The 13,233-nt window shown below is 41.6% G+C and overlaps 2 protein-coding genes across 2 annotated transcripts; both read right to left on the bottom strand.

Moving 5' to 3' along the window:
- Positions 1 to 550: 550 nt before the first annotated feature.
- LOC307262369 (dual specificity protein phosphatase 3-like) lies at positions 551 to 5,946 on the bottom strand (the record flags this gene model as incomplete). The annotated part of the gene is made up of 3 exons (XM_080043230.1): positions 551 to 759; positions 1,535 to 1,767; positions 5,771 to 5,946. 3 exons carry the CDS (start codon positions 5,944 to 5,946, stop codon positions 551 to 553), a joined length of 618 nt encoding a protein of 205 aa, XP_079899356.1.
- A 2,358-nt stretch (positions 5,947 to 8,304) lies between these two features.
- On the bottom strand, positions 8,305 to 12,343 carry prl (prolactin; the record flags this gene model as incomplete). The annotated part of the gene is made up of 5 exons (XM_080044601.1): positions 8,305 to 8,496; positions 9,117 to 9,299; positions 9,924 to 10,031; positions 11,540 to 11,652; positions 12,223 to 12,343. The coding sequence occupies 5 exons, from the start codon at positions 12,341 to 12,343 to the stop codon at positions 8,305 to 8,307; spliced, it is 717 nt and encodes a 238-aa protein (XP_079900727.1).
- Positions 12,344 to 13,233: the final 890 nt, after the last annotated feature.

Raw genomic sequence — 13,233 nt, 5'->3', positions numbered from 1 at the left:
GAATAGTTCAATGGTTGGCTTTTTACCTTACTCTCTGGCTCAAGGAAGGTAAAAAGATGAACTTCACAACATCACTAAACAATCCTGTGTGCTTGTTTGGACTTGTTTATTCACCACATTATGTTTTGCTCAATTTTTTTATACGTTATGTAATTTTAGAATCAAATACATACGTGACATCACGGGCACTTCCTGGTTTTCTTCCAGTATGTATTTAATTTCTAAATGAAATAACGTGTAAAAATTTAGAGCAAAACATAGCGTGTTAAATAAACAAGGCGCAACAAGCACACAGGACCGTCTAGTGATGTTGTAAAGGATTTGTTTTTACCTGCTCCCCTTGACTACCAGTGTTTGAGCTAAGCTAACCTGGACGAGCAACCTTTGCCCAATTCTATATCAAAAATGCACGCACAGTTACAGGAACGGTGTCCCCTTTTCTAGAGCCAGAGAGTGAGTCAAAAAGCTAAGAAATTTAAAAAAATTCAACTACTCCTTTAAGATTAGTTCTTCCTTCTGGACAGACAGTCTATCTGCATCCTCCTTCGCCTCATTTGTTCCAGAACCTTCCCTCAGCAGTCAGCCTCTGGTTCAGCCCACAGAGCTGTCGGAGGAAGCCGTCGTTTGGTCCAATCTCTCTTTTATGTCGCACCGTGGCCAGGGCCGTGTGGACGTCCATGTTTTGGCGAAGCATCAGGTAGGCTATGACCAAGGTGGGCGATCGGCTGTAGCCTTCCCTGCAATGGACGTATACTTTACCTGCGGAATTAAAAGATAGGCAAATGTTCAGGTTTGACCAAATTCACAACAGCTGCATCTGATATATTAGCCTACATTTAGGTTCAAAAGCTGCATCCTTTTTGTTCAGCCACTTCAGTGGCAGTGGGAAAAAGCTACAAATGTGATATTGTCATGTTTTCACCTTGCTCACGTGTTAGCCGTAATGTCTATTTAAAGATTCAGGATGGCAAATTAGCATTTATTTGGGATTTTTAATTCATTTTGTGCTTCATGGTTTAGTCCAATAATCATGAAAAAAAATCTCTTTCTAAGTTTCAGTTTCCACCGGCACTGGCTCTTTGCTAAGTGATCCACATTTTCACCAGCCAGGTGCTAACTTTGTTAGTTTTGTCAGCTCTGTGAATGGACATGTTGCTAGCTACAGTGGGCCCCCTTTGTTAATATACCAGTGTACAGAGCCTAGGCTGTGTATTAACACTGGATTTTTTCCAGCCATCACACAGTACATACAGGTAGGGGATCGTGAGGAGATATTCACTGATTTTTACAAAGAGGGATTTTGACAACAAATGTTTTGAATTGCTGACTCCACCTCTAAGGCTCATACTGTTTGTCAACCGTTCTTTAAATATCAATAAATAAGGGAAATTATTTATTTTGTTATTAATATTATTATTATTTCTTCATATAAAGATATAAGGGGATACACAAACCCCATATTTCTCCCAGAAACACAAAAAGAAATGTGCAGTTTAATTTTTATAGTTAAACTCAGCTCAACTATCCTTCCGACCTTTTCCATGTTTGTATGCCAGCGCCTTTTCGATGAAGTCCGCCGCCTCCTCAAAGTAAACGCTGAGGTCGAAGTGGTCAGTGTCGCTGGCCTGTATGCCGTGGTAGTTGATGCCCGTGCCGGCGTAGAACTCAGCATTGGTGTTGACGTGCATGAAGGAGTTTCCCTCCGCAGCGTTCAGGATGTGGGTGATTCCCTGACGCTTGAGACGCATCACGTTCATCGCGACAAACCTGCACGGTATTGGAAAAGTAAAACAAAATACATAAAATAGAGCTTATTCCACGCAAACAGGCATAATGCTAAACAGGCATGTTGCTACGGTGGACCCCTTTTGTTTACATACCCGTTTACAGAGCCTAGTTTGTGTATTAACACTGGATTTTCATTTTTTTCAGGGCACATTAACTGTAGTATGGACAGGTAGCGGATCGTTTCCAGATATTTACTGACTTTGACTAAATGTGATTTTGCCGACAAGCATTCTCAAGAATCCCTGACTCCAACTTTAAGCGGAAGGGGGTGGTGATTTTCTGAAAGATTGGATGGTGCAAAGACAGAAAAAGTGAAATAAATTAGTTGCAAAAAATATTGTGTAATTGGGAAATTCCCTTTTGAAAAAGGGGCAATTTAACATTTGTTTTTATTTTCATGTATCCACTTAACTTTCCAGTAGCAGAGTGCATCACATTATACACCATTTTCAGGATTTAAGAATCAGTTTTGTGTGCCTTGGAGTTCTTTTTCCTTTATCCACTTTTTTCCGTGTTCTTTCGTGCAGCACTGCTGTGTCAAAGAGAAAGCTGCTGCTTCCCACACACTGAACCTCTGGGATCACTGTACCACTTGGCAGCTCCTGTCTTTTAGATGTGGGGAGCTAAAAATAGTCGTTGCTGCTAATAATGAATGCAACGCCTCCACAAAAACATCAACAACAACAAAGAAATTCACACTGAAATCAGGACAGACACATCCAAACCTCTCAGAGAGAACGATGCGTGGGTGCATGCTCTCTTCACAGAGCGGGGTCTCTGTCTATCACTATACCCCATTAGGAAGGCAGGTGGAATAAATGAGTCGCTTGAGAGCTTTTCTCTACAGAAATACACTGGCATGACTCACTGTACTGGAGACAGTTTCTGTTTGAAAGTCTGTTATATCAGATCATAAATAAAATAGAACACACCATTTGCTTGTGAGCCTAAAACATTCTCTTTCCGGCTGGACAAACTGTACTGTACAGATCAGGACATGTTGAAGATGTGAACACGCTTCTCCTACTAATAAAGCAGTCAGGATATGCTCTATGTGCCTAAACACACTGAGTTTAGGCTGTATGGGGCTAAACTCCCAGTGTCCTTGGACTGGGAATTACTGCTCTATATGACATAACCAAGGGTCATTGTTGTCAATATCTTAAGAATTACTTTTAGACATAAACATATATATTTATTATTATATCGCAATAAGTCCTCATACAGAAACGCATGTATATCCTGCCTGTTAAACCAATACAGTATACCAATTGACCATATTGTTCGAATCATACATTTATCATAAATGCAAGAGATTGGTATTGATATGTGAAGAAAGCAAATAAGTGTAGATGTTTCCTGTAATGTTGAGCTTCTCTTTAAGCAAATGGTGAGTTGAACAGTGTAAAAAAAGCTGTACGCCACTGCACTTCTATAACAATAAGGAATTCACAATATATTTGAAAAAGGGTCACAATCAAAGCAGTAACCAAAAAACCTTGCATCCCACATTTTCAATAAAGCAACCGAGGTCAAATTGGTGTGGAGTGCCCGCTTCTTTTTTATCTTTCAGAACTCTTGGTATTTTTAGGGCTGGTATTCATTTAAAAGCAAAAGCATTCTTTTTTTTTATTTTCTAAATGGGAAATCATTCGTTATACATCCAGTTGGTAAAATCCACAATGCCTTTATGGTGATGTCAAACCCAGTCTGGTAATTCCTGTAACAGCCCGATATTGTCCATATTTTGTCATCAGATACCACAAGGTTTAAATATAAAATAATCATCATCAAGACAAGCTTCAGTTAATATACTGTAATAATAAAAATAATTATACATTTTATTTGTGAGCGCCTTTCAAGTTACCCTAAGGACACTTAACATGCAAAGATAAAATAGACACAACATTACCTAATACACGAGTGTTAAAAAGTAATATAGAAAATAAGAATCAGGCCTATGAATATACACACACATACAGTATAAGATTAATATTAATGGCAATATGCATTTACAAAAGATCAGGAACTGCAGATCAAAACAGGTATGTTTCTAGCTGAGATTTAAAATATATATAACTTTAAAATGACTTAATTAGCTATTGATATTGTGTGTGTGTGTGTGTGTGTGTGTGTGTGTGTGCGTGTGTGTGTGTGTGTGTGTGTGTGTGTTTGTTTTCCCCTCCAAACTGATGTTTGGCTGATACAGAGAAGTGATGTTCACTGCAGAGACAGAGATGTAGGGCATGCAGGCGACAAATGGGTTAAACACACAAGCCATTTATTTTTATCTTCACCAATTCCTTCTTCTGTTAAAGATAGTCTTTTTATATCACCTAATTTAAAACATTAATGATGGCCCAGCAGATATTCATAGGCTAATGTCCCTACTGTGAGCCTCTTCTGCAATAGTTACTTCTAGATGATTCCAATCAGGGCTGGACTGGGACAAAAAATCGGCCCTGGCATTTTTGGCCATGGCAGCCCACCGTTTATACGATATGTGGAGGCAGGGGCGTTGCACCAAATTCTGGGCCCCTATACAGGAAGTCCTGATGGGCTCTCTGAGAGGCGGTCTTACAATACAAACATGTAAAAGCTTTGTTTGTCTATAGTCCAAAACGTATGAGTGACTGGTCCCTCTCTGAGCCAGATAACAACACAATGTTTCTATTGATGAATGACCAGATTATTACGCGTACTTGAACACAACCCCTGGTCTAATGACTCTTAATAAACATACACACACACAGTGTTTCTCACAGGAATTTGGGAGACTGTGTCGTGGACCCTGGACCTTCTAGGGGGGTCCGGGGGAATGCTCCCCCGGAAGATTTTTTTTTAAATGTTAAAGTAAAATTCATCAATCTGGTGCACTTTGAGGAGAAAACAAAGGCTAAATCAACTGTTTCCTATGTAAGCTATTTAGTACTATTTTCTGGAATGATTCAAAGACACAGAATGACCAAAAAGCAGAAAGAAGAAAGTTTAAAAAATCCAGTCAGCTTCGGGAATTTTTTCCCTTCGTTTGTATTTTTTAATGGCCCAATATAGGCCCCTGATCTTCATAGCCCCTAAATAAAAAATGTCGGGGCCTTCAAAGATCAGGGGCCTATATTGAGCCAGTAAAATTAATATAAATCAAAAAAATAATTTATTTTTTCTTGGGTGCAGCCCCCCTCTGCCTTGGGCCCCCCCAAGCCTGTCCGCAGTCCGACGGCCCTGAATGTAAAACTGACCATCGTCAGATGCTCATAATTACTGAGTACAAGTTGAATGCGTGATAATACAACTCAATGCAGCCTCTGAATGGGCAGCCCTCTGCTGTGTGTGTGATTGGGCCAGGCCTAGCCTAGAACCAATCATAATGAGTAATGGCCTGGTAACTTTCAGGTGAAGTTGACAGCCTGCACGCACATTTATATGTCCATGGCACTCCCGAGAGGGAAGGGACCTCGGCCCTCGGCTGTGTGACTTGGCCGGGCCGGGCCGAGTCACACAGCCGAGGGTCCAAAAAAAAAAAAAAAAAAAGATTTTAATTTTTTTTTTTTTTTTTTTTTTTTTTTTAACCTCACCGGCCCAAAAGGCTGCCGGCCCCTCGGGCATTTGCCCGGTATGCCAGATGGCCAGTCCAGCCCTGATTCCAATGCTGGAAGGTTCTGTCTTGTTAACAGAAACAATGCATTTACCTTGCACTTTAAAATAGTTTTCAATGTTGATCCTCTAGGCTACTGCTGGTTAATATATCCTCTCATATTTTCTGGTATAGGCTATAAAATGTCATAATTACAAAAATTGACACATGATGTTGCTGCAATTGGCGAAGCAACGCATCCTTATAGGCTACGTGCTATAACCGCATTAATTAAGGAAAACGTGTTGATTGAATTGTATTTCATTGTTTTGATTGCGGTCCAAAGCAATGATGGGTCCGTGTCTATTTTTGATTGTCGATTGTAAAGGGATCACAACAATGACTTACGCATTGCCGACGTAGATCCTCGGGTAAACCTCGTGGAAGTGTTGTGTTGGCCAGTTGTAAAAGCCGCTCTCGTCCGTTAGCAGATCGTTGAGTTGCTGGAGAGTCACCTCGAATGCCGACATGACGAGCCGGTCCGGAGCCGCTGTCTTCACCTGTTGGCTGGGTTTATTCTTCATACCCGAAGAGCGAGGCAGCGACTCCGGCTGGAAGGCGGTGAATGTGGCGCACTGGTGTCGGTTTACCAGTGTGATGGAAGGCAAGCCTGCTCTGCTCTCCCTCCACCAGCCAGCGTGAGACGCTCAACACTAGGGGAGACTCAGCCCACATGCAGCAGGGCCGGCCTGGAGGTTTTAGGGGGAGGGGGGGGGGGGGGCACCACCACGCCACCACACCACCACTTCAGCGGTGGATCCCAAGAAAATAATTGAAAGAAAAACTATACGTTTTCAACACAAGGCCATGTTGATATTTGTACATTGAAGCCTTTGAGTTTTGTCTTTTTTTCTCAATGTAGACAGTAGCCCATATTTTTTTGTAAAAACACATAAAAATCAAGAAAAGTCAAAGGAAAAATGCGTGTTGATATAAAATGTACCGCTGGCTTCATGGTTGAGTTCAAATGTTTCAATCTGATTGTAAAGGTGCGAACACACCGCACTGGCCGCGCGACGAGATTACATACAAAGTCAATGTACTAGCGCATGGCCTCGCGTCCACCCAAGAATCGGCGTCCAGCAGCCGGCGGCGGGCGCATGCGCGGCGCGTGGCCGCGCCTCATCGAAGCGCGTGAATCGAAGGCGCTACCATTTGCGGCGCGGCCAACATATCCGGCGAACGCAGAAGATGAAAATATTTATCTTTTTGGCGTCGCCGCGATAGCCAATCAGCGTTGAAATTGCCCGGTGGTCTGCAAGACGATGTGGGCGTGTGGAGTGAGGACATTGGGCTTCCAATACATTCTGCAAATATGTGTATTTTGCATCTGTTTAGCTGTTGGTTGTACTTTAGCCAAGGTAGCACCGGTTAGCATAGTGAAACTCACCTAGCTGTGTGGTGTTCCGGAGGATAATATGAAACCAAACTTGACGGCAGTGTCCGTGTGGAATTCCAATACAGTACAGCTAAGCACAGGTGTTGTCCTCCGCCAGACCCGGCACACTTTCACTTTCAGGTAGGCTGATGTCTGCCTTTATTTTTACCGCTGAGCACACACTGCTGGTGTTAATGTGTTTAGTATGTTGCTGAATTGCTGTTAATGTGTGTGTATTTGCGATCGGGGTGCGTCTTCATGCTGTTTTAATGTTATTTGTGATATGACTGCCGCTGGTTACACAGTATAGGCCTACCTACATCTGTATTTTTTGGCACAGATGGACCATGTTATTGTTGTTGTTGCACCGTAAGTGTGACGGGTCTGATCTCAAAAACGACGTCAGGAATATATGGCCCAATATGATCAAGCGGCGAGCCTCTTGCGTTCACGCGGTTAACCGCCGCCTTCAATGAGGCGGCCGGCGGTGAATATGGCCCAATATGACCAAGCAGCGAGCCTCCTGCGTTCACGCGGCCAACCGATGCAGGGGGCCAGTGCGGTGTGTTCCCGGCTTTAAGGTGACGCATGTCTCGGTGCATTATGAACCTGTTTCACGTGTAACATGTCATTTTTCGGGAATTTGCCGAAACGTCTGATATACTGATGTGATTTTCTTGGAAAGACAGTTGTGCTTACTAAAAACAAAACTGACACGGAGAACTTACATTGCAAGAAATGTTTTTTTAATTATTGTTATACAGATTTTAAAGAAACATTGCAATTGATAGGCCTTCAAAGAAAAGCTGAATATAAAGCTTAAGTGCAAATGCAGCAGTTTGTCATCAGACAAGCATTATAGTTATAGGAGGAGAAAGATACTCTCCTTTAAAGCCCTGCATCCCAGTGTGAACAATGACTTTGGAGAGCGTCTGATGGAGGGATTTCATGCCACACCAGAGAAGCCGAACACTGAGGGGGAGTCACAGAGATACCACAGTTTGTGAACACAAATATAATCAGTTCACAATGCCAGACCAGCTGGAAACATCTGGGGAAGTGTCAGAGAGCCACGTTTAGTTCACTTCAATGACCCATTAGCGAGACTGGAAAAACAGTCTAACCCTTTAGATAGCCTTTAACTTCAAGTCAATAAGGAAACTGTTTCAAGTAAGACATCTGGCAAATGTACAAAGGAAATGTTTTTATCAAATTCCAAAAGGTCCAAAACCCTTAATTTAAATGCTTCCCAACTTATATCATTGTATATGTACACCCCTTTTACAAAATTGGATTGCACCATGACAGCTAAAAATGTGTCACGGATGATGTCCTGTGTGACCCCCCCCCCCCCCCCCAATATCTTAACCTTATAGCTTTTAATGCCATCTATTTAGCAATTACAAAATAAGCACAAATATCAGATTCCTAGCATAATGCTGATCTATTAGTTGTTAAGCAAGCTGTGAGAAGAAATCCTCCCTAAGAGTCAACCCTTTGCCTTTTAGCACATATCAGGATTCACTTTTGCCGCTCGGCAGCGTAGAACTTTCAGGAAGCTGTCGATCTTGTGGGAGTCCCGGCGGAAGCAGGACAACAGAAAATGGAAGTTGGTCAGTTTGGATATCCTGTCATGCCCGATGTCATTGCCTCCTCTGTAGGGGAGGGAGGAGATGGTCTGAGCCGCTGGACCCATCTGGCAGAGAGAGGACGCTGGGTTAAAATCAGTTTTTTAGAACACATTTCATATTAAAGGTGCAGTGCGTAATATCTGAATATGTAGTGGCATCTAGTGGTGAAAGTTCTAGAATGCAACGCTCCCTGGGTAACCCCACCACTTTCCAGTAATAACAGAAGCTACAGGGGCCTCCAAGGACAAGAAGCTTGTCACTAAAGATGGCATCATCCACCACTGCCTCAAGTCTTTCCACAACATCAAGTGACAAAGTGAAGATGTATTTAGTTATTCATTCTATATATATAATTATTTTTTTGTTTTCCAACAAGTGCATTTCCCCAGGACACCCACTTTAAAAATGCATTAAGTTGGTCCATTCAGAGCTACTGTAGAAACATGGCAGTTCAAAATGGTGGCCTCCATGTTGGCAAGCCCCGCTTTTATGTAAATATAAAAGGCTCATTCTAAGGAAATAAAATAAAAAAACAACTTCTATCTTCAAGCGATTATACATTATATGAAACAAACTTATGAATATTATATACCATTTCTACCAAATCTGTTCTGAAAAAATTTAAATATAAAAATTCTACACACTGCACCTTTAACAGTTTATAAACATGTTTGATTTAGCACACCTTGCCAGACAGGACGTTGAGGCCGTCTCCCAGGGTCTTTGAATGCCCCTGCAGCTCTATGATCTTGTTGGAGATGCTGTTGTGGGCCGGGTGAGGCAGAGAATTAGCAGAGGAGGACAGGGCTAGCAAGGGGTCTACCCAGGCCTGGAGCAGGGAGCGAGCCAATGACAACAGGTCAGACTCCTGGAAGAAGAAGTCAAACACACAGTCTGTGAGATAAAACAACAAGGCTGAAGCTCAATTGGGGGAAAAAGAGTCATCGAAATGGAAGAGAGAAAAACTGAATTGAGGGCGAGTAAATTAATCGTATGTCATGATAATAAATAGTCTGTGCAGATACAGTATTAAGGACAAGCACGGTCCTCCAAAGAAGTTGTAATTCCAACTTCTGGTCTGCAGAGGTCGGTAAGTATTGCATTTCTCCTACAGTGAATGCTTCAATGAAATGGAATGCCATTTATTCCATGTTGTCATACTGAAATAAGGTTAATGACTGTGAAAAAGGCAACAGATTTTCTTAAAACAAATTGAACCATGTGCCTGGGTTACATATAAGCTTTAGAAGAAAAAAACGTTTTTTGAATTATCTTGTAGAACTTTTCCAAGGTGCACTTCAGTTGTTTGGCAGAGGGTCACAGATGCTGAACGTATGGTACCCCTGATTGTTATTTCCAATCTTGGGCTATGTACAGTAGTTACAATTGACTTGACTTGACTTGGAGAGTAAGGAAAGTGACGCTGAAGCAAATTAGAATAAAGAAAATTGAGAAATGAGCCAAAGGTGTGAAAAGGGCCACGGTCACTTACTGATACTTGAAGGGCTTGTTCCTTGTCAGTGGGCGTCTGCAGAGAAGAGGTGTGGCACATTGAGGGGCGGGGCATGATCATCCGGCCTATAGGAGGGATGTGAGAGTCCTGGTGGTAGGAACAGTGGGGAAATATTATTATATACTGATGTACTGCACAATCACGGTTAAAGGTGGTGTTAGCGATTCTGGAGAATGCGTGTTGTCAAAGTCACTTAATCAATGAATATATTGGGGGAGGGGGGTGTGGCCTTGATTTTCAACTGACCAATTTTATTTAATTTTTGTGTGCTAGCGAGCGCGATGTGTGCTTGTGTATGGTCATAACCGCGCGAAAGGTCGCGTTTTGCAGTAAATAAACGTCCACGTGTCTCCAAGTGTCTCTGTATGCTATTTAAAAAGAAATCAAGCAAGTAGACTAATATTAACATTATTGAATTATAGGTTATCGCATCACAGAAGGCATATTGGCCTATAATAATAAAAAAACACCACCTTAACTATCTCTCTAACCTTTATTTATACAGGTATATCCCATTGAGACAGAAGACTCTTTTGCAAGGGAGACCTGTTTTCCTTTCCCACGTTACCATTCACACACACATTCATACACCGATAGCAGGCTAACTATTGACATTCACATGAGGCAAGGTGGGTGAAGTGTCTTGCCCAAGGACACAACAACTATGAAACAGGTGGCAGGGCGGGGATCGAACCTCCAACCCTTTGATCATCGGCTGACCCGCTCTACCAACTGAGCCACAGTCGCCCAACTATGTTTACAGTTTAAACATTTTTGAATTAAATGCAAACCTCAGTTAATCATTTGCTCTTGTTTCTCTGTCCTGAGATTCACACAGACTGAGCAGTCTTGTTTAAATGTTACAAATTGAGCTAATAAACTGAACTTCAAAAAATGTTTAAGTTGCTGCAGAAGTTATCTCAGCTAATTTTATAATCTAACATCTAATTTGATAATAAGGTGATTGTATGCAGAATGCTCATGCCAGAAACTCATACAGTGGTTTTGTACAGATAAATAAATAAATATTAGCAGGTTCTCAACAGTATTTCAATTTAGGGGGGCGGTGCGAAAAAAATTCTGTCCCCTAGGGGGGGCATGACAGAAAATAATTGAGAACCACTGGCCTAGGGTGTCTATTATTAAGACCAGATTTTATTTCAGGGCACACACAATCAGAAAGGTAGCGGATTGTGAGGAGATATTCACTGACTTTGACATAAAAGTGATAATGACGACAAGCATTCTCCAGAATAAATTTTTCTCTGTGATGGGAAGCAAGCTTTACAAATGATGCATGTTGCAACATGGCTGGCTATGGAAGTTATGGCTGGCTGAAAGGTTGACTTTACATCATACAAAACCGCTTGGTTGTGTCGGCTGGTGTTGAATAAATGAGATATCTAGACATACAGTAGTGCATGCAAGTTTAACAGGATATTCAGACCAGAGGTAATTAGGAAGCTTAGAGCACCAATGATTTAGGCTTTAAAAGGACGTTAAACACATGTTTGTATGTCTGGAAGGCAAACACACATGCACACAAAAACACACACACACACACACACACACACACACACACACACATAACTGACCAGCTCGTGGGTGAGCATTGTGCTGAGGGAGTGTAGCGTGTCCGAGTGCTGAGAGGCTCGGTCCAGCAGGTCATTGATGGGGATGGCACTGCACGCTGCCACCGTGAACAACACTGTGGAGCAGAAATGGAGATGGAAATCATACATTCGTGTTCATAATTTTTATTTGGTCCAGCAATAGTTTTAAATGTTAAAGGTGGAGTCAGACATTCTGTAAAACGCTTGTTGTCAAAAACAGTTGAAACAATCTGCTACTTGTTCCTACTGCGTGTGCACTGAAAAAAATCCAGTGTCATTAAAAAGCCTAGAGTCTGTAGACTGGTATGTAAACAAATGGTGTGTAAAGAAAGTGAGCCAACCCTAAATAGCAACATGCTCGTTTACAGAGTCTAGGCTGTGCATTAACGCTGGGTTGTTTTCAGCAGACACAATGTACCTACAGGTAACAGAATATTCTTCACTGATTTTGATAAAATGTGATTTTTCCAACAAACATTCTTATAGAATCACTGACTCCACCTTTAACATATACCTTGACAGGGAAACAAGTGAACCAGTCCTATCCAGCAGCAGGTACATTTCCTATTATTTCAGGGTAATCAATAGGATTGTTCAGATCCCAGATGAAACATTTCATCTTATTCCATAGGTGGAATAAATGAGGCATTCTAAGCTTGTCTCACCTGCCACAAACAGTTGACTTCCATTGGTTTTCCTGTGAGCCATCTCTTCTTTTTCAACCTTTTTCTCGTCTCTGCTTATTTCTCTCGCCTGTTGTTTCTTTCTTTTTATCTCTCCGTCCATTTGGCCTCCGTTTATATAGTTATTTGCTCTTCGACACTTTGGTTATGCAGCAGCAGGGCGAGTGTTTGCTGATTGCCTGGACCTCATTTGGTCCAGGTCATAATGAGAAACATGGTGAAAGAGGCCTGAATAGATGCAACAGGATGCACTCACAGGTTGATCGTGTGTGTGTGTGTGTGTGTGTGTGTGTGTGTGTGTGTGTGTGTGTGTGTGTGTGTGTGTGTGTGTGTGTGTGTGTGTGTGCGTGTGTGTGTGTATGTGCGTGCATGCGTGTGTGTGTGTGTGTGTGTGTGTGTGTGTGTGTGTGTGTGGAAAAAGTTCCATAATTAGAATGATGAATAAAAACACAGATGTTCACACCGTGTTTTGTAAGAACGTGTCTCAATTCATTAGAATTGAAGCGTTTGATGGTTAAATTACTAAAGTCCGAACGTAGCTGACCTTTTCAGAGGCGCAGTCGGAAGACATCCTCAGATGTTTTTTTACTTTGGTAAAAGTAGCAACACCACAGGTTAGAAATATTCTGTGGTAAAAGTACAACAGTATAGGAATTAAAATCTACTTCAACTAACAAAAGTAAAAGAACGTATTGTGAGGAACGGTCCATTTCACAATAATATGTTCTCACATCAAAGAAGGTTTGTTTTGTAACTGCCCCAAGTTTCCACTCTTTACTTTTTTTTATGAAAAAAATTTGGTTTTGATGCAACTTTCTTGTTTTACAATCAGTAAAAAACTGTGTGGACATCAGTTCTGGTTAAAGGTGAAGTAAGTGATTTATTTATCTTAATATAAATGTTAAATCGCTCTTTATTCATACAGTGATCACTTACAGTACATAGTGTGCGCGTTTCATAAAGCCGATCTCTCGGTCACCTGCTCTGCATGTA

Source organism: Ammodytes marinus, assembly GCF_949987685.1.
Source record: "Ammodytes marinus genome assembly, chromosome: 16".
NCBI classification, from domain to species: domain Eukaryota; kingdom Metazoa; phylum Chordata; class Actinopteri; order Uranoscopiformes; family Ammodytidae; genus Ammodytes; species Ammodytes marinus.
Note: the sequence above shows the minus strand (reverse complement) of the source record. Positions and strands in the feature narration are given on the sequence as shown.